General features: G+C 35.1%; 1 protein-coding gene across 7 annotated transcripts in view; it reads right to left on the minus strand.

Annotated features, from left to right (window-relative positions):
- Nucleotides 1-23048, minus strand: part of Grik2 (glutamate ionotropic receptor kainate type subunit 2) — a 628064-nt gene that overhangs the window by 206673 nt on the left and 398343 nt on the right. The window contains exon 13 of one of the 7 annotated variants that reach the window (XM_074077808.1): nucleotides 3634-5122. The exons of the other annotated variants lie outside the window; for them this stretch is intronic. Within the exon in view, the coding sequence (XP_073933909.1) occupies nucleotides 5117-5122 (6 nt within the window). The 3' untranslated portion in view covers nucleotides 3634-5116. Of the gene's footprint in view, nucleotides 1-3633; nucleotides 5123-23048 lie in introns of those variants that run through there. 7 annotated transcript variants of the gene reach the window in all.

The raw sequence follows: 23048 nt of genomic DNA on the forward strand, positions 1-23048 counted from the left end.
CAAAATGAGAGATACTTGTCCCGTGTATGTGAGTTTGTGTGTGTGTGTGTGTAATTCTAGAAGAAAATACGGCCTCACAGCAGAAAAGGTCTGTGATATAAGAAGGAATAGATAATAAATGGAGAGTAAAGTAAATGGATGCTAACTATGTTCAATTTAGACCAATCATGATCACATAAAATAATATCATTAATAGTTTATTTACAATATTAAGAAAGAATAAAGTTAGGACTGCCTACAGAGAATTGATCAGCTTAAGCATTAAGGTCCTTGTATCTTTTTGAGAAACAAAAAATATTGATAGCTTGTTCAATTTGCTTGCTAAAATTTCCATGAAAGCTATTAAAGTAATAAATAAAAATAAAGTTTATAATTTTCAATTAATGGGAATGAGTCAAGAGAAAATATTCAGACCCAAAACAAAGTCAAAAAAGAACAAAAACAAAAAGGTGGCTACATTTGTATTCTCAGCACTTGGGAAGCTGAGACAAAAACATGAACATGAATTCTAGGCTAGCCAAGTTGTACAATGACACCCTGTCTCAAAAATCTAAAATAAGTAAATAAATTAACTAATAAATAAAATAGTCCACTGAAATGCAATGCAACATCTCTGAGATATTATATTATTGTTTTGTCTGAGCACATGTACTTAGGCACAAACCCTAAATAAGAAAATATGTAGACACAACTTTCATATCCTGGGTGCATGACATGTAATGGATAAAATAATCATGAGAGCATCAATACAGATACAGAACTTTCAAGTGCTGTTTAGAGCATAATCACTAATTGGCAAGGAATCTCAAAGAGTGAAATACATATAATGCATTCTGGAGATGATCAATCGAAGAAGATTATATTAAGGTGCTTGAAAGATAAATTCTCAGATGAACAGGGTAACTTAGTCTTTTAACATGCTTGTGCTAAAACTATTATTTTTATATTGATGGCCTTTTTATTATAGAGTACTGCATTTCTATTTTTCACCTATGCTGAGGACAAGCTATGTTTTCATAGTGTACATATGCAATCAACTCTCATTTGATTATATCACTATAATAGTGTCTTTTCTGATATTTTTGTTTTTTTGGGGGGAAGGATTTAAGGAAAAAGCCTTCACTAATTCCTGTAATGCATGCCCCAGGTTGTATCATTTGTTATCTGATATAACTGACATCTGCTTAAAATTTGAAAATGGCTTTATTTGGTGTCTAGATTTGAGATATTGTACATTTCATAATGTACTTATCTGTTATGCCATAGCTATGATTTATTTCTCTATTTCAAAATTCTAACTTTAAGTAAGATAAGATTTAACAATCTTATCCAATTTTTTCAAGATAAATCTGTAATAATATCATAGCTAATTGTGTAATCAAAGGTACAAACTAAGGTTCACTGCATCCACATATTCTAGAGAGAAAATAGTAGATGACAACTGATGTCTGTGTGTTTATTCTGTAGACACTTCTCCACCATGTGTGAGGCCCTGTAGAAGGCAAAGTGAGAGATGTCAAAATGAACATGAAATCTTCCTGACTCAATCAAGGCAGTGACCCCCACACAGAGGAGACAAGACATGCGTGTTAAAAGCTAAAATATTATGATCAGGAAAGTTCATTTGAGGTATTTTCACTCATATTTGTAAGTAGTTTTGTAAGTGGAGTTTAACAAATTGGCCCAGATGGGAAAAATAGGAGTCATGCAGTCAACAAACACTCATTATCCTCTATGTGTTAAGCACCATACCAAGTCCTGGAGATATGGTTCCTGCCTTCCCAGAGCTTATATTCTAAAAGGGAAAGAGCTCTCAAGATGTATGCATTGAAAAGTCGAGAATAACATCAGAGGTTCCCCTAGGTCCTAGAGATTTCAACTAGGGCCTTGCACTTGCAAGACAAACTCTCTACCACTTCAGCCATGCTCACAGCCTTTTTGCTTTAATTATTTTTCTGATAGTTCTGGGTGCTTCCTTGTCCCCCCCACACCCAGTTTCGCCCTGGTCAGGCTTTAGACAGTGAATTCTCCTATATGTTCTTCTGGAGTAGTTAGGATTAAAACTGTACTACCATGTTCAGTTTATATGTTGAGATGGGGTCTCACTAACTTTTCACCTGGGCTGACCTCTAATGGTGATCCTTTTGATCTTCACCACTATAGTAGCTGGGATTATAGATGACAGACACTGTGTCTGGATAGACAGAATATTTTCAATCTAAATTTTACTGAAAGAAAATCAATCTACACTGAATGAAAAGACTTTAGTGTCTATAAGGTACACAAATTAATTATTTCTATGAGGAAGAAAATAAAAGGACAGAAGACATAGTCTTATTTTTTTCTAGTATTAAAGCATATATTATCACATAAACAAGCAAATTGATTTGTACTTGAATAAGTCTCACAGACAATACTTCTTCTGATCTACTGAAGACCTAAGTTGGATAATGTTTCTTTAAGTGATCAGAATAACATGTAAAAAATAAACTCCAACTTGATGCCTATATTATTAACAAACTGAGTGTCCAGAAGAGCCAAAAAAAAAAAACCCCACAAAATATAACTGGAAATGATCTCAAAATGATGTAGATGGAGACAGAAAATTGGGCACAAAACAGTTAGTCTTATTGCAATCCACACTCCAATGCATTATCCATGGATTGTTCTTAATTGTGGTTGATGTGCTCACTGTAGAGGAACAAATACAGTAATCTTATACTGACAGAGGCCACTATGGGAAGGTGACTAGCAAGTAGTGAAGAGGTCTGGTAGAGATGAACCAATGTGGGTTGCAATACACATGTGCATGGAAGCAAAGCTAGGAATCTCTCTGTATAACTATCTTTAGCTCCATTTAGCAAAGCACTATGTCTTTCTTATTATCTCTTATGTTTTCTCTTCAACAAAATCAAAGAACAAGAGGGTGGAACAGGTTCTGCCTGAAGCATCGGGTGAGGGGAAGGTGGCACAAACAATGCATATACATGTGAGTAAATGTAAAAAGTGGATTCATGTTCTCTTTAATCAAGCAAATACATGTAGAAACTTTCAAATTTTTATATTAATCCTCTTTAAAATTTTCTGAATCAAGTCAAAGTTTATCTTAAGTTGCATTTTCCATCAGTATGTCTAAATGCAAAAGAACAAACTACATTTCATTGCATCAGTCATGGGTGCTGTTATATAAAATAAAATCCACAAAGTAGAATTGTATTCTGAAATTAATTGTAGCACTAAAAATAGTGACTTCAAAAAAATCTGTCACTTTCATATACTTCAAGCTTAACAACTTCCCTGACCCTTTCCCTTCCAAACAGAACTAGATAAACCCTCAAGTTTCTCAAAATGTCTTGGGAGTATCTATTATTGCATTACCTAAAGTATACAAAAAGTAATGTCTACCTCACCTAGGACTTATACTTTATATCTTCAGTGCCTAAAAGTGTGACTGACACCAAAACAACTAATTAATAATAATACTGAATTATACTTCATTTGGGAATATCATGGACAATATCTTATTTCAGCAATTGTGTCATTTACACTATTCAAATTTGCTTTGAAATGAAACAACATAACTTCATGTGAAATGAAAATCCAACCCACAATTAACAAAGAAACACTACATTTTCTTTTAAGAAATTCCCCTTTATTGTTTTCCTTTTACTGACAATTTTGTGGCTTTTGTTTAGGACTTTTCTTTGTTTAGTTTCTATTTAGATTTGTTCAGTGTTCTAAAGAAATGTTCCCTTTAAAAATGCCATATTTGTTTATATCTGTTTTCAGTTGCATTGATTCTATTTTTCTAGTAATAGATGCAAATCAGTGTTTATTATTTAATAACACACAGATGTTCCACACACCACAGATAAACACATTTTCCAGCCCACTGCTTCAGCAATTCTACTGTAAATTCACTCTCTGAATCAAGTACAAATGTTTCATTATTGGTTCAAACAATCCTAGTTTTTTTGTACATGCTTACTTATATGTTGGCTTCCTCCCAGAGCCCTGGCCCTTAATTTACATTTCTACTTTTATTTTTATGTAAGATTTTATTTATTGAGTTATCAAATTCCTACCTCAAAGACTTTCACATTCTGATCTGTTTTTCTTTGTGCATTTAAAAAGGTTCTGAAAACCTTCTTTTCAGCTAATCTTTCATCACTCTATTGATGAAAAGTTTCAATAATCTGCAGTTTGGGATTGATTAGTTGGCTTGCAGTTTCATAGGACAAAGTTATAGAATGAATGTGTAGGAGTATGTAGAAGCCCCTATGCTTTCACAAGAGTCAATTTAGTGCTACCTTCTTTAAAGCTTCAAATTTTGTCTTTATGTTATTTTATCTGGCAATATTTATGACAAAAACAATTTTGCAGGCATTTTTTCAGTATCTTAAATTCAGAAATCATGTCTGATAATTTAGTAGTATATAAGGGGAATATTTATTCAATAATTTTTGATGCAATTACCAAATATGATGATCCCTAGCTCTGATAGTTACTCTATTATTGGTAGTAGCAGATTATCCACAGATTGTGACTATAAACATAGTTTCTTTTAAAAATCCTGAGAATACATCACAGAAAATAACAATGAAGAAGAGAATTTTAAATCTGAGACCCCCTGAAATATTGCTAAATGTAACCTCAGTTATTGTGGAACTACATGGAACAATGAAAGTATTTAACACACTGGTATTAAATTTAAAACTTAATTTAACATGCCTTATTTTGTTTTGTTTTTTTAAAGTTACAGTAAAGTTCATTAGGTGAGGAACAGTGGGGAGAAAAGAGAGAGAGAAGGATTTCCTGTTCTCCATGAAGGAAATAGGAGCAAAGACTCCTTGTGCCTTGTTTTGATATTGAAATGTAGTCATTGTATTTAAGAGAGATTATTAATGCTGTAGTCACACATTGCATTTCTCAGAAAAGACATTCAAGAATGAATTTGAGTATCTATTGTGGAATAATTTTCAATGAACCATAATCCAATACAGTACAAATCAGAATCTCTCTGGTTGGTGGTATCCCATGATTCTGGATTAACTTTCTCAATATTTTTGTCTCTGAATTTCTTGGCAGTTTGTTCTCACATTCAGCAGCTTGCTATTTAAATCTATGTTGAGGAAAAAAGAAAAGAAAAAAGAATCTCAGGAAAAATATTTATACTAAACCAGGCATGGTGTTGCATGTCTATAATCTCAGCACTTGTAAGACTGAGGCAGAAGGATTGGAGTTCAAGGCCGGATAAGTATACATAGTTAGTGAAACTTTGATGTGTAATTTTCCTAATTGCTAATACTTCTACTACCTGAAAAGTATTTTTATTCACATGTAAAAATCAATTGCTTCCCATTTCATTTTTTTTCACAGAAGAGAATATTATTTGCAAATATGTCATAACTTCATGTATTTATTGACATGAAGGGTATGGATGGAATTCATATTTCATTTCAAATGAAATCTGACTAGTGTGTTATTATTCAATGAACAACTTGCAGATGGATAAAACAACTAAATCTGGAAGACCAAAACCCTAAGATTCCTGAATAATAGAATATCTTTTTGAGTTACAGTTAAGGAAGCACAAAAATATAACAAGTCATAAAGGAAAAATAAATCTATTTGATAAATTCAAGTTTTAAAACTTTTGTACCAATGTGCATGCACACACAGAGACACACACAATTTTAAATGATATTAAAAGATGAGCTGTTGACTGGGAAAATGTTTACTTTTCTGAACATTCAGAAAACAGAACAAGACTAGGGGACTGGGAATGCAGCTCAGCAATAGAACCCCTGTCTAATATGTGCAAAGCCATAGGGTTTGACTCCTAGATCTGCAATGAAAAAAAAAAAAGAAAGAAAGAAAGGAAACATGGCAATTTAGTGTGCTTCAATTAGAAAAGATGAATCAAATGGGCAATTCAAAGAAGGGGGAACATCTTTAAATATGGGGAAGGGAGAAGCTAGGTATCAGGGAATTAAAAATTACATAGTGTGTTTCCATTTGTCACCAGATTGACCAAAGTCAAATAGTGAGAATCTCAAGTAGTAGTGATTTTGTAGAGAAACAGTAATACTGACAAACTATTTCAGGAAATGTCAATTGGTAAAATAAACTGAAGCACAGTATTTTGGTATCTAATGAACTGAAAATCTGCTTCCTTCCCAGTGCATCTCTTAGGAAAGCTTCATCACAAATTCTCCATGAAACCAGACAGAGATCTTCACAGCAGCACTATTTGTTATAGCACCATGTTGCAAATCACTTGAACATTTATCAGTAGGACACTGGTTAACATAAGTGGTATATTCCTATTATAAAGCACATGGAGCAATTCATATAAATTGGAATAGGGTAGTAACAAACTTAAAATAGTGGTTATAGCTGAATAGAGATTTGGGAAGTGTAATTTAATCCTTCTGATTGACTTGAAAAATTACTAAATTGAAGTAATTTATGAAGAGTAAGTTACCTCAACACTATGTGTAATATTTTATAGCTTTTACATTAAAAAAAGGGATTTGAAACAAAGATAATAAAACTGAAAACTGTCAATAAATGATTCAAATTATAAAAACAAACTAAACACAGCAACCCTTTTAACCAGGCTGGAGAATTTCCAGAAGTACCTTTCCACTAAGTAGGGGCGGGGAAGGAGGTGTACCTTTGAGATTTGGTTTCTGCACTATACATTTATTTTGGTAATCAAGGACATATTGCTGGATTTAAGATGTCAAAAATAAGTCAGGAATAGAAAGGAGTTCCAGGCTGTGAGAGAAGGAAGGGAGCCACCCTTAAACAATGGAGACACCTGGAAAATAGGTGAATGTTTGCTATAAATTCACAATCCTCTTTGCAGTCTGGGAAGAAGTGAAGAAAACTAGAGCCCAGGCAGCTCCAAACACAGGCTTTACCTTGCTAACTAACTTCGACTCCTCCCCCAGAGTTGTCAATTTGGGATTGTAAGAAATAAATTTCCACCAATCAAAATTCAAATGACATTAATCACAGAGACTGAAAAATCAATCCTAAAGTTCATTTGGAAGAACAAAAGACCACAAGAAGAGCAACATTGGAGGTATCACAGTACTATTCTTCAAACCATACTACAAAGTCATAGTAATAAAAACAGCATGGTACTGACATAAAACAGACATGAAGACCAGTGAAAGAGAATAGAAGACCCAGATATGAATCCATGCAGCTATGCCTGCTGATTTTTGACAAAGTCACCAAAAACATACAATAGAGAAAAGGCAGCCTCTTCAACAAATGTTGCTGGGAAAACTGGATATCTGCATGCAGAAAACTGAAACTAGATCTATGTCTCATCCTGTGCAACTATCAACTCAAAGTGTATTAAGGACCTTAATATAAGTCCAGGAAAGGGCAGGGGAATATGCTGGAATTAATAGGCATGAGGAATAACATCCTCAATAGACCTCAAATGGCTCAGCAACGAAGAAAAAGGATTGACAAATGGGGCTACATGAAATTAAAAAGCTTTTTCACAACAAAAGAAATGGTTTCTAAATTGAAGAGGCCACCCACAGGATGGGAAAAAATTTTGCTAGCTATACTTCTGACAAGGGTTTGATAACCAGAATATACAGGGAGCTGAAAAAACGAAACTCCCCAAAAAATCAATGATCCAATGAAGAAATGGGCAAAAGAACTGAATGGAGCTTTTTCAAAAGAAGTCCAAATGGCTAAAAATCACATGAAAAAATGCTCACCATCCCTGGCCATAAAGGAAATGCAAATCAAAACCACACCAAGATTCCAACTCACTCCTGTTAGAATAGCTATATTCACCAACAATGAATATTGGTGAGGATGCAGGAAAAAGGAACACTCATACACTGCTGGTGGGAATGTAAGCTAGTATAACCCACTTTGGAAAACAATATGCAGGCACTTTAAGAAACTAACATAGATCTGCATATGATCCAGCAATGCCACTCCTAGGGATATACCCGAAGGAATGCGACTCAGGTTATTACAAAGGTACCTGTACACCCATGTTTATTGCAGCACTATCTACAATAGCCAAGCTATGGAAACAGCTAAGATACCCCACTACTGATGAATGGACCAAGAAAATGTGGTATTCATACACAATGGAATTTTATTCAGTCACAACGAAAAATGAATTTTTGTCATTTGCAAATGGATGGAACTGGAGAACATCATCTTAAGCGAAGTTAGCCAAGCTCAGAAGAACCACATGTTCTCCCTCATATGCAGGTTATAGACCTGAAACAAATGCAGTAATATTATTGGACATGGGTCACACACTCAGGGGAGGAATAGGGAAAGGGAAGAAAACCTAAAACTTGAATGTGGTTGAGGTGCTCACTGTAGAGGAGTGAAAATAGTAATCTTAAACTGGCAGAGGCCACTGTGGGAAAGGGACTAGGAAGCAGTGAAGAGGTCTGGTAGGGATGAACCAATGTGGGACGTAATACATATATGCATGAAAGCAAGGCTAGGAATCTCTCTGTAACTCAAACTAGCAAAAACACTGTGTCTTTCTTATTATCTCTCATGTTTTCTCTTCAACAAAATCGGAGAACAAGAGGGTAGAACAGGTAAACATTTATATTTAAAAAAGGAAAAGTACAAACAACAACAAATGTTAGCAAGAATATGGAGAAAAAGGAACCCTTATACATTGTTGGTGGGAAAGTAAATTAATACAACCCCTATGGAAAACAGTATGGAGGCTCCTCAAAAATCTAAAAATAAAACTGCCATAAGATCCAGAAATTCCACTCTTAGGGATATACCCGAAGGAATGTAAGTCAATTTACAACAAAGGCACCTATACACCCATGTTTATTGCAGCATTTTTCACAATAGCTAAGTTATGGAAACAGCCAAGATGTCCCATTACTGATAAATGGATTAAGAAAGTGTGGTATTTATATACAATGGAATTTTATTCAGCCACAAAGAAGAATGAAATTTTGTTATCTGAAGGTAAATGGATGGAACTGGAGCACATTATCTTAAGTGAAGTTAGCCAGGTGCAGAAGTTCTAAAACAAATACAAGAATATTATGAAAAGCAGGTCAAGCTAAGGGGAGGTCACATAAGAGAAGGGAAGGTAAAAGAAGGAAGTTAAGGTGAATATGGTTGATATACTCTCTATACAAAAATAAGTATAGAATGTTTAAACTGGTTGAGACACCCATAAGAAAGGGACTAAAATAGAAGAGAAGAAAAATAGAGGAGATGAACCAAATCAGGCTATAATATATATATGCATGGAAGTGCCACAAGGAAATTTCCTCTGTAGCTATCTTAGACAAGCAAAACTGTCATTTCTTTTTCCTTTTTTTTGAAAAATTGGAAAACAGGATGGTAGAATAGGTCCTGCCTTGGAGGTTGATACCAGTAGGAGGGAGGAGGAGGTGGGGAAAGGATATAAGAGGGTGAATATGGTGCAAATACTGAGTACGCATGTATGTAAAAGGCAAGAAGATACTTGTTAAAACTATGCCAGGAATGGGCAGAGGAGGGGAAAAGAAGTATGGTGGAGGAAGTAAATTCAAGTATGATATATTTGACATGTTGTAAGAACCTTTGTAAATACCACAATGTACCACTACCCAGCAAAACAATAATAAAAAAAAAGATAATAGTCTAACTGCCACCAGAAAATATCTTTTTGTTGTTGATGATAGTGGTGTTTCCTTTATTTTTTCTTAAATTCTTTTTTACCAAAAGTACTAAGGCACTATTTAGGGTGTAAAATCAAACAGCATACTATCAAAATTCAAAGCTATAGAAGCACAGGACTATTTCAATTTAGAAGAAATTGGTTTTTGATTTAGTCTTTCCATTTTTGTGGTTATACCTGCAGCCCTTTGAAGTTCCCTGGAAAACAAATATTTGATTTCCTTCCTTGTGTATAATAAAGGAGCAATCAGGAGGCAAAGCAGAGTGTAAGAGTGCCTCTAAGGCTCATTTATGAATCATAAAAGGCTTGATCATGTTAAATACCAATTGCAATGCCAAGGCAGCAGGCTGAGAAGCATTCAGACAGCTGGAAAAGTAGGGCATGTGGGTCTTCTTAAAAGTAATATAAAATATGAGTGAATTAGATCCCAACAGACTTCTCAGTTTATCATAATCATTTATAAAGTGAAACAGAATTTCCTACTCATTCTGTTTCTTTAAGAAACCTTGTCAAATGTTCAAGTGTTTGCTTTTAAAACTTCAGCAACACTTGAAATTAACAAAAGAAAAATCTTTGAAAAGAAACAACATTTTTTGTCCAGTGAAATTTTTTTAACTGACCTCTATGGTTTATGATATTGGAATATAAATCTCTTTAAGTACTTGGAAATCAGAAAGTTCTTTGGTCCCTTTAAAAGAGCTAAGCTTTATATTGAATGTTACTTTAAAAACTTCTAATCTGCACAATTCTAATGAAGTAAAGGGAACCAATAATAAGCCTTTAAAAATCTCTCAGTTTGTGCTTGCAATTATTTTTAAATACCCTTTTTCACTGATAACATTATATTGTACATAGAGTCAATTATTGGTTTTAAATATAATTGAGATTCAACAGTAATCCTGTAAACTGGTGCATAATGTTTAACAGCCAACAGAAAGCCAAATGCAGGAAACATTTGATGCCCCTTTGTATACATTAACAGTGATAACAACTGTAATTATAACAATGACTTCCTGTCTTGAATGTTTCCCATTTGCCATGTAAGCTCTGTGCAAACTATGGCCTAAATTAGAATCACCTTCTCATAACTAACTTGCAAAGTATTAACTAGCTCACACTCAGAATTGAATTCTGTCTCTCTCTAACAGGTGTTTTATTAATTTTATTTTTTGATTTGACATATTTTTGTATGTATTTATGGGGTATAAAATGATGTGTGGATTCATGCATACATTGGATAATGATTACATAAAAGTAGCTAACATACACGTAAGTTTAAATTGTTCCATGTCTATAGTGAGTACTTTCAAATTTCTTTCATGTAGCTATATTGGGATATACAATGTATTCTTGTCAACTATATTCACCTAGATAAATGTAACTTCTCCCCATTTTCTTAACTAGAGGTTGGGTGTTTTGTTTTTTATCTGCATTTGAAAAACCAGGAGCAAGGAGGGACCTAGGATCTAAGGTGGGATCCACATTACTGTCCTACAACATTTAATTGCCTTTTTTTCTTCCCATTGTAGTAGGGAGCAGGGGGCAGCATTGCAGGGGGCAGCATTGCAGGAAACTTAAAGAAGCTGAATGTGAAAAGGGTCACATAGCACTGAGGTTGAAGTAGCCGACAGAACTGTATATAACCATATATGGATTAAACTTTGCTTCTTGTTCTGTAACCTATCTAGAATGGTATATAAGGAAAGACCCCTTTGTTCTCAGGGCTCAGCCTATTGATGTTAATCCACTGGGTTGCTGCTGACATGCTAATAAACATTGCTTCCTGAAAATGCCTTGGTGTCCCATTTTGCTGTTCTTGAGTATATCACAACATTTCTGGGTGCTTGTCCGGGATTTGGAGATGGTGTTTTCACCTCCTTGTCACCAGGACTCAGCATCCCCAGCTTTTCAGGAAAACATCCCACCAGGCACCAGTGGACCTGTTGATCCGATGAAGAGACTTGCCTGTCCCAGTATACCAGAGAACGAGTCTTGGTTGCACAAAGAAACCTGGAGAAGGCTTGGGAATCAACTGGGAGCCCTGCCCATCAGATTGGTAAGAACCCAGGTTCAAATAATAGACTTACCATTAGGAGGTAAAAAGGGAGCTTGATCACCTCCCAGAGACACTGAGTACCCTTATCTGGAGTGAAACTGTGTCTGTCAGGTTTAGGGAGCAGGGTGAAAGTGTGTGAGACACTGCTGGGAATTGGGGAGGTTGAACACCTACCAGATTTTCTCACCAGCAAGATAGACCAGGATGGGGAACAACACAAGTAAAAGAAAGCACTTTGGGGTGGGGAGCAGGGTTTGAGCTTTTCCTGGGAAATAGCCACAACTGAAGTTAAGGGATGGGTAACAAAAATTCAGTTCCAAAGAGGGAGACTCACAAAAGAACAAATGCATCATCCACCATGCCACTGCATAGCCCTCTGGGTATGGTTTAAAAAGGTTTTTTGAGAGTTCACTCTAATTTTTGTGTGTGTGTGCCAATTTGTTCAAAGCATTGGGCAAAATTTAATGTGCTCCTGGAATTCCAGCTCATCTTATGTACACTAAGTTGACACTTTTTTCTGGCATGCTTAATTTATAAAACGTGTGTGTGTGTGTGTGTGTGTGTGTGTGTGTGTGTGTATCTTCAAAATGGTCCTTAAACTGCTATTATAAGGTTAATGTGATACTCAGGGTAACAAAAAACCAGGGTGTTTATGTTAAAGATCTCTGTTATAAACTACTTAAGCTTTTTGCATATTAATATGTAAACATCTTGAGAATGTTTCTTATTATAGAGTCAATGTAAAAAAATTGTTACTTTTACTGTGTTCTACTGCTACACATAAGAAAACTGGTTTTCAAACTTATTTCAATCAGGTCTCACTAGGATGCAGGCATTCAGGGGTTAACACTGGCTCAGACCAGAGGAGAAAAAAAAAAAGAAAAAGAAAATGGAGGCCACAGCCTGCAGTAGGGATCTTAAAATTTGGAGAGTTAAAAAAATGACCTTAGCCTCTTTCATTCTGTCATAAATAAAATAATCTGGGATTTAATAGTCTCCTATAATACATGGGTCTATTAACAAGTGGGCTTTCTATAAATTGTTTTTAGACAAAAAATAATTTTAGGATTGCTTTCTTTCTGTTTTTCTTTTCAGGCAAATATAAGAATCTAATTTAAAAGGTTTTATGAGTTATTTTTAACAAGTAACAAATAAATATAAAAAAGGTATTAAGGATATGGTTTTTAAAAATAAAAAGTTAAAAAAATACTTTTAAATAAAAAAAATGATAAAGACAAACTCCCCCAGGAGATACAGAATAAGTTGTCATAAAGGTACAGATTAAGTTGTCATAAAAAAATGGTGCTTATTAAGTAAGTGGACTAAAGTCTAAGACTTACACAGACTATTTTGTAAGGTCAAAATTTAATGTAGTAATGTTAAACTAACATTTAATTCTCTAAGCTCATAGCAATAAGGCTGTCTTAAAAATATTGTATTGTTCTTGATAACATTTATAGAAAAAAAACTGTCTTAAAAAAGGTTTTTGTTTTGTCAAGATAACTATCAGGAGTTTTTGGTGTTACAAGTTAACCCAAAAGTTTATCAGGACAACAAGAATTATTAAAACACTGAGGGGCAATATGTAGCTGAACACCTGGAGTGCTGTTTCACTGATATGAGGGTTGAGACAGATTTACTTATGCAAAACAAAGTAAAAAAAACAAACAAATAAAAAGGAGCACAACACTGGAGGACAAGACCTCCAGTTTTTATTGGATTCAACAGAGTAGAGATGTTAGTTCTACTCCTTCTACATGATGGGCAGAAGGGATTTTTGGCCTGGGATGGCCGGATTGGGCCTGTTATTTTAGGGGGCTCCACTGACTACAGGTTGGTGGGATACTGCTGTATGTCATGAGCCATCTGTCAATGCCAACAATCTGGAGATATGATACTTTATCAACATCTGAGATATGAGTCTTGTCTATTAGGTTTCCTAACTCCATACTTAGTCCCCATAAATGTTTACCTGTATTCTTTGGCAATTTTTGTCAGGGTTTTGACTACTTAAGGTAACTGAATCCTAATTAAATAAAAGTTCATTTAAGAGTTGGTTTAAATAAAATTTTCTAAATGACCTTATAATTATGGTGAAACAACTATTATCTTGGATGTGTCTAATTCAGTCAGTACCCTATATGTGTGACTGGGCTATTTGGGGTCACTGAAACTGTTCTCCCACCCCCCAACTGATGAGAAAATTTAAGATTTTACTTCAAGAGCAATAACTAAACTAATATGCATATATAACCTCTACAGAGCTGTGATGCTGTTGCTGGTTCTTGTATATTAAACATTTGTGTTTTTCAAGTATATCATGTCTTCTAAAACACAAAATTTAGATAAACATGATAACAAAAAGTTAATGATACTGATACACTGTTCAGTTAGTTGGCTCTTTTAAGTTTTTGTCATTTCAATTCTGATCCTTCTGGGGCATTTACAATCAAGTCCATTGAAATTTACTCTAATAAGTACTTATGTGTCAACCAGGTTATCTTTTTGTATGTCTGCTTTTGTCGGATTTTGTTTTGTATTGTCTTTGTCTAGAAGCCCACTGCCTAAGAGCCACTCCTTCTAAGCATCTTTGTTGCTTAAATTTGGCAAAAAGGGTCTAATTGGCACAGATTCCAACCTTATCTGCTTGTTACTTCCCCTTGATGTGGGACCAAAATCAACCAAACAAACAAAAATCCAGGAAAAAAACAAATCCTCATGATGAGGGAAAAGATAACCAATTGAGAAAGATCTTCATACCACCCTGATCATGCCCAATCTTGTCTGGTCTTGGAAGCTAAGCAGGGCTTAGAACTTGGATGGGAGAAAGATTGACTGCTCAGAGATAAACAGTTTGGAAACAAGTGGGGAATGCTGTCAAAGTTCAAATGGAGTCACTTGTGCCAGACCTCTCAAAAATAGCCAAGGCCCAGAGGATTGAGGAAATGGTTCTGATACATGTGTAGGTATTTGGCATTAAAGTCCTACCAGGCACAAACTCATATTTTTTAGACAGGGTCTTCTACTTAAATAGAGAAAAAATGACAATTCTTACTGGCTCTAGACATGTCCTTTGATATTTAAAGATGGTGTTTTTAACATTTTTTTAAGCAATATGTTTTTCTTGCACATATGTACTGATAATATATTGTTGCCATTGCCATGGGTAATTTTGTAATTCTACTCAAAAATAAAAAATACAGGGGATATTGTCTGGGTAAAAGAGTAAAATGTCCAAACATTAAACCATTAAAACCCCATAGGAGGGGCCCTTTTGTTATTTTTGTCTATCCCCACTGCAGTTAAAGTAGCAGAAATTGCTCCCTGGATCCACCAGGGAGTGGCACTGCATCCCTGACCCAGCCTCATCGTGCAAGATCACCCCCTCAATGCCTACGCTCTTCTTTGGCAGGACCTTGTTTCCTAGGAAACAACAGGGGACCACAAACAATGGGATGACAGCCCTGCTCTAGCCATTCCAGAAGCTGACTAGTCTACACACAGCAGAAACTCAAACATGGGATGCACCCCTGCTCTTCTCTACACACTTGGACTCTTTTTTACCTTTTGGGTTGGCCCTTGTAAGGTTTCCCCTATGTATTGAATGTTGTTATAAAAGAGCCTTTGTTGGGACCTCTGCACAACCATACTTTGTATCATACACCCCAAAACAGGTCAGGTGTTATATTGGCTTATATACTCCCCAGGTTTGCAAGGTTGCCAATAAGCAATGCAGGAAGTCCCAGAGTAAGGGGAACAATGCAGACCACATTTGTAATGAAAAGCAATATAAATTGTCTTTGGAGCAGGTTTGATGTTACCCTGCCTGATTCCCTTGGTATTACAGTCCATTAGGACCATTATGGAGGCCACTGTAGAGAGGAAATACAAACCCCTAAATCAAGATGATGCTTTTTGACCCTAAGTGTGTCTAAATGTGAAAGAGGGGAATAATGTAGTAGGGAGGAGGGGGCAGCATGGCAGGGAACTTAAAGAAGCTGAATTTGAAAAGGATCATGTAACAATGAAGGTGAGTAGCCAATAGAATTATGTACAACCATATATTAATTAAATTCTGTTCCTTGCTTCTGTAACCTGCCTAGAATGGTATATAAGGCAAGACCCCTTTGTTCTTGGGGCTCAGCCTATGGATGTGAATCCACTGAGTTGCTGCTGACATGCTAAAAAACATTGCTTCCTGAAAAAGCCTTGGTGTCCCATTTCCCTGTTCTTGAGTATCCTACAATACCATCATTGCCTTTCTCACTTCTCTTGTGTTGTCTCCATCTATCTGCCACTTCTGCTGTCTCACTGATTTAGTTGACTACATTAAAAAAAGCTCCATTGCTGCTCTACTCTCAGTTATTAACATTTAATCCACATCATCACTCTGTGACGTAGCTTATTCTATTGTATGTATGATAGAACTAACTCAAGACAAAATACAGAGAATTAATAACTATAACTTTGCCAAGACTACACAGTCTGTCTTTGTAGCTCCTTGGAAAAGTTATTTTCTCTTCTCTTCTCTTCTTTTCTCTTCTCTTCTCTTCTCTCTCTTTCACTTTCTCTCTCTTTTTCCTCTCCCTCCCTCTCTCTGTCACTCTCCCTCCCCATCTCAGCAGAAGTATTGCATATCTGCCACATGTTAGTATACAATATTCCCTTACACATTTATTAGCATCATGACACTCGGTTAGAGAACCCATAACAGAACATGGCCTTGTGGAGCAGGGGCTCAACAAAGAGCACTGGAAGTGGACTTTAAATAGGTGACTAGGTGAGAAAGCTGGTGACTACATGAACCACTGGGCATTAGGGGACAGTCAGAAAGAATTTTATGCCAATATTAGTATTCGAAATATATGATGTGATCTTTCAGTACCTCTCTAGTGCTTTCACCAGAAAAGCTTTGAGAAAGTGTTGGTGATTAAATAAAAATATGAATATGATATGTAAGTTGATTCCTAGAGAAGATATCACAGGTAGGAAGTGACTAATCCACAATGAGGTTGCAAAAGTTTGAGCTGTCTTGGTGGGTAAAAAACTGGATGGTGGGGACAGTTCTGAGGCTTATTTTAAACCTATACATACTGAGATTTTATGCACTACTTTATTAGTTTATGTATGGATATTTGCAAGCATAAATTTTCCCAAGGTTTTCCTATGCCAAGGCAAGCCTCACTAGAGGTTTGAAAGTAATTTAACTGCCCTTGTCACTTTTAAGAGGTCCCATAATAATATGTGCTAGCTTATTGCAGCTTAGGTGTTTTCCCTCATGTTAATGAATAATTTCAGTTGGCTTTATAAATAACATACACAAAACAGTTGTCTCATGAGCCCATAAATGAGTTATACACAACCCAAAGCTACAAGTAAAATTTATGCCCAACTTAATATATTGGTTGCATTAGTGATTTTCTATGTTCTCATCCCTACTAAGTCGGGCTCAGTAGCTAAGCGTACTTTTAGGAATAAAATACTTCATAAAATACATCATAAAATATTATACAAAAAGCATAGTGCATTAATTTCAAGAGGAAGTTTTGACATTTCTTATTTATTTGCTTGTTCCTTTAGTAGACACTTTCACTGAGCCCTTGGAAGGGAACCTAAGAGTAAAAGTGTTTGGAAAATATGTAACATATTCTCAAAGGAGCATGGTGGCTGAGTTTAACATCTGTTGTAGAACATTGTGGAACATTTGTGTCATTCAATAAATATTGTTGAATGCTGAACATGTCCAGTGCTATATTATTGATGTCTCCCAGTTATTAGGGCTATATTTGAAGCAGATGGATATCACAAAATATACTATAATCTGAGGACCATGGAGTCAGTGAACTGAAAAGAGAAAATAGTGTCTTAATTTAGACTCTAACTAGTTTGATAGCTCATAAAAATTATTAACTTTTTATAGCTGACCAAGAAACTTTAAATGGAATGACCCAGATCACCAATTATCATAAAAATTCAAAAGATTGTCAATATGATGGAAATAAAAAGCAGTCCATCTATAAAAGAAAAATGGCAAACTATTTTCTCCTCTACTTCTAGCATAGTAGGACATATATTATTAATATTTTGAAATATACTTAATGAATTTCAGGATAAATTTAATTAAAAAAAACTATACTTGTAAACACCTGTGTTAAAGTTTTCAAGAATTTAAATAAGCAAAGTAATTTTGCATAATTTCAAGTTGATAAGTGTACTGAACTATAAAATAGGTATTAGGAGGTCCAACATGTTTTATTTTATCCTATAAAGACTACTTGGAATTTTAAAAAATATTAAATAATAATTTACAAAAAAGGGATAGCCTTGCTTTGCTGATACTATAAACATCGTTTTATCTGGTGGGCAGGGTTCTTTATCCTTCATACTGTTAATCTAATGGTGATTTTATTTCTCTACTATCACTCACTCCCATGTTTAATGAATTCTAATATAAAATTGCCATTCACAGATTTTGGTCATCTAGATAGGAAAATACTGATATACTATAGTCCTTCCTTAATCTGTGAAGGATACATCCTAACATGCCTCAATGGATACTTGAAACCATAGATTGTACTAAACCCTGTGTCTTTTCCTATACAAGTACTTATGCATTGTGCCCATAACTTTTGCAGTTTGAGGTATGATAGCAAAACTAGCTCAAAATTCTTTTCTTTTCTATAATTTCACAGAAAGATTTTTTGGTTTTGTTTGCTTGCTTTTTGAGACAGGGTCTTTCTGATGCAGGAAGTGAAGGGAGGAGGAGGGGGAAGGTTAGTGGGAGGAGGCAAAAACCAGGAACTGAGGCTCAAAAACCCTCAGAACAGAACTGCATTCCTTTCACCACCCTCCTTTCTCTTTTAGTCATTAAATGAGATTCAATACCCCTTGGTGAGTAATTGAGTTCAAAAATAGAAAATGTATGGCTTTTATAAATCTGTGACCAGGAAAAGGACCCTTTTAAGTCCATGTCTTTGGATGATGGTATCAAAACAGTACAATTGGAAAGTTGCTAGGTGACCATACACCCAAGTGACTAATTTTCAACTGGAAACTATCAACTCACTTAGGCAACATAAAATACACCTGGGTTGAAGACTACCCACTGAGCCTTAGCTCTCACCTTCTGACTACTTGTCAGAAGTATTTAAATTTCCATTTAATACTTCTGGACCACACTTAACTTCACGTAAGTTTTGTTTCCATATAAAACCATGGACAAGGGCAGACTACTTGTCAGAAGGTACTGGCTTATTCTCCCCCTATTTTGTCTTCCTGCACTGTTAGCCTATTAGCTTGTGTATCTCCATGGATTGGTTCAAAATTCATTTCATTTTTTAGTCCAAGTTCCTGGGGATCTTGGTAGGCTTCGAAAATTGAGTAGAGTTCCCGTTTTCTATCAGGGAAATCTCCTCTTTTCCAAATACCCTCCGGGTAAAATTTCTATGTTGCCCAAGCTGGCCTTCAACTGCTGGACTCAAATAATCCTTCCATCTAAGCCTCCCAAGTAACTAGGGCTACAGGCATGTACCACTGCACCCTCTAGAAGATTTTTTTTTACCATAGCATATGACTTTTCTTTTCTTATTACGTCAAGAGCTTTCATGTTTTCATGCAACAAAAGCATTGCAGCTTTTCTTTGGTACATTTGAATTTAAGCATCATTACTCTTATTCTTTGAGGAGGACCCTTAAATATAATAAGGGTTACTTGAACACAAGCAATGAGATACAATGAAAATTTGCCTGATGACTCAGACAGCTGTTACGTAAGTAATGAATGGGTGGGTAACATATGCAATATAAATACATTAGGCCAAGGGCTGACCAAGTGGGAAGAGCAGGACACTGCAAGATTTTATTTCATTCCTCAAAATGTCATGTTTATGTATTGCTTATTTCTTGAATTTTCTATTCAATACTTTTGGACCATACCTAACTGCAGGTAAGTGAAACCATGGGAAGCAAAACCATGGACAAAGGCAGACTACTAACACTAAGTGGTTCAATTAACAAACTTTGTCATTGAAACTCAACACTGATTTAATTGGCAATACTTAATTCAAAATTAATAACAATAGTTCCATAATTTCTCATTGCGATAGTGCCTATGTGTTTTCCATTCTAATCTTCAACAAGTGTGCTCGAAAGCATTTGATGTCCCCACTCCAGAGGAACTAATAGAGAAACCTTAAAGCAACAGAGGTCAACACCAGAAGGGGATCAGGAACCAGTGTAAAGGTCAGTTAGAGATGATTGTAACACATTTGTATATGAAAGCAATGCTAAGAATCTCTCTGTATAGCTATCCTTAACTTAACTAGCAAAAATACTATGTCTTTCTTATTATTGCTTATTTCTACTCATCAATGGAACTGGAGAAAAGTGCAGAACAGGTTCTGCCTGGAAGCAAGAGAGAAGGAGGGAAGGGGATAGGCATGGGGCAGGGGGGAGAAATGACCCAAGCAATGTATGCACATATGAATAAATGAATAAAAAAATATTATTTACTGAAATGTTCTACTAAACTCTGAATTAGGGACATAGTGCAATTTTGGTATTTGGCCAAGATTTAATATTTACTTTAACTACAGCTTCCCCTTTGACCTTTGGAAAGTCAAATACCCACAAGCCTATGTAAATATCATCACATCTACCTTTTGTAAATTATTGTTATATATAGTCAGTAAAGCAAGGTGTGCTAGCAAGGAAAGTTATCATAATGTTCTATTTATTATCTGAACATTTATTTTGAATGTACCCATACAACTTAGAAATAAAATTTTCTTATGTGCTGGAAGTATTGGAAGAACAGTATTACAAAACTAGGCAATACAATAAAAAGCTGGTAATGTTATATAGAAAAACAAAAGAATTTTAAACTGTTAAATTCAGAAATAGAGCTATAGATAGACAATAATGTGACTATTTGCTCCTATGCCATAATGTCAAACTTTTAAAACTTACTTACTAATATTTTTCTTATAAGTGTAATTGCAATTACAGTTCCTATTTCTTTCTATTTCCAAGAAAAGACAATATCTAGCATTAGTCTCTGAAAAAATGTTTATCTAATACTTACCCATTTGACCTGAATGTGGAGAGTACAATGGGGAAAAAAAAGAAATCAAACATAATGAATTTGAAGTATTTTCCTCATCTTAAAGCATGTGAATTTTTCCTTTCTAACTTGAAGGAAAATATCCATCACAAAATGCCAAGAGCACCAAATACTAAAGGCAGTACAGGGGCCTATATGAGATATCTGATATGAGAAAAGCATCACTACTAACAGTTGTAATTGAAATCTAATTTTTATAGGCAAAATGTTTAATTAAAGTTCTTAGTTTTTTCTATTCTAAAATAAGAAAAATAAATAAATAAGAAGACACAAAGGTGGGACTTAGTCATGTTTTCATTTATTCCTCATCTTCTGTGTGTCAGGAACTATATTAGCAAATGCATTTATGTTCACATAAATTGTAAATTCATATTCACAATTGTCCTAATTATTAATATTATATTATTATCAGCTCTGTTTTATACTTGAGAAAACTAAGGCTCAAAATTTTAAGGAAATGTACTCAGTGCATACAACCAGATAGAAGAATTGGAACTTGAACTCAACTCTGCCTTACCCAGTACTTTCTAGCACACTATGTTGTGAGGCCTTACTCGGCATGTTAGTAGGAACTTCTAGCAAAGGTGTTCTTAGGTGAAAGTCTTTTTCCAAGGACTAACAATGCCTTAGAGATCCACTTTCTTCAAGTAACCTGAGGTTTTACCTTTGTACTGCACTACCAAGGACTAGCCATTTTTTAGTCATAATGAATTTAAGCAATCATACCAAATCCTGGAAGTCCTCTCAAAAATATGTGATGGATTGGACATGTAGGTCAGTTATAAAGTATTTGACTATCATGATTCTAGGCCCTGGGTTGTGACAGCACAGGGAAGGAAAAAAAGAGTGGTGGAAAAAAATAAGTGTAAACAAGCTGTTTCTAAACTTAAAAAATTTGCAACTTTAAGGGCAAATACTAATTAAAATAAGAAGATTAACTCTCCCAGTGGAAAGTAAGGAAAGATACATTCACCCCACTCTTTTCTCAGAGCACTTACTTAGAAAATTGGGAATTATGTCTTCTTTCTCTTTGAAATGCATACAAATCCTTTAAAAGCTAATTAAGCCTCTTGCCAGCATTAAGAGGAGGAATGTATTTCTCAAGGACCTGGAAAGTGTCACTTTGAAATGTAATCATCAAGGAGGATGAAGTCCGCTATCTTCCAGTTTCTGTTGGAGTGCAAGAGCCTAACTCTGTAGGAGCCTGGGCTCCAAGTTGCAAAACTACCCACTGTCATAAAATGTCAACTTATTTCTCCTTTGGATCAAATCAATTAGCTAACACAGATGGCCACTCTTAGTGAATTTAAAATGAACTATGTGTGAGAAATGGTTCTGAATAGTAAATTGCTTACCTTAAGAACATATGGATAATACATTGTATCTGCTTGGATATATAAGAATGGGATTTCTTTTTGGTTTTGGAGTCATTTATAGGATTATCTGTCATAGTCATCACATTCTCTGTGTGAAGATGTTTTATAGATTGGAAAAAGTTTTTATGTTTAATTGTATTTCCCCAACACAAAAGTTGCATGAGGAAAGCCTTTTGGAGAGCCTCCTAATTACATATTTTCCATATTTGAACATCTGTGGCTCCTCCCACCTTCTATTTCATTTTAGTCCTATAATGTTCATTTTAACTAAATTTCACCTGACAAATGCGGCAACATATGTAACGAAACTAGAAGATGATCTTGTTCAAAGCATGCATGAAATAAATATTAATTGCCTCTGAATCCAAGTACAAATAAAATTGTGAGGATGATTCAGATGAGCCTAACTACATCCCATAGTTCCAGTTATGAACAAATGGCCCAGGACTGGTCATTCTGATTACTGCTTCCCAATTTCAGGTTTGTGGATTAGTTCTGTGGTAAACCCAGGTTCCAAGCTGGTTCAGTTGATTCACTCCAAGGCCTTCATATCTTTATCCTTACTGTGTGGATTTTGTGAGATTGTGGGCAAAAGTACCGCTTTCTTTTCAAATGAGGACTAAACAACCCAGGTAAATCTAGAGGAGAATTTATCAAATTCAGCACTATTGATATTTGGACCAGATAACTCTTAGTTGTGAAGGGATATCTTGTCACAGTCTTTAGGAGCATGGGGCAGCATAATTCATAACAATCAAAATTTCTGTCTTCGCCAAATGTCCCAATGGAAGACTGA

This window comes from Castor canadensis, chromosome 1 (assembly GCF_047511655.1).
Source record: "Castor canadensis chromosome 1, mCasCan1.hap1v2, whole genome shotgun sequence".
Classification (NCBI taxonomy): Eukaryota; Metazoa; Chordata; class Mammalia; order Rodentia; family Castoridae; genus Castor; species Castor canadensis.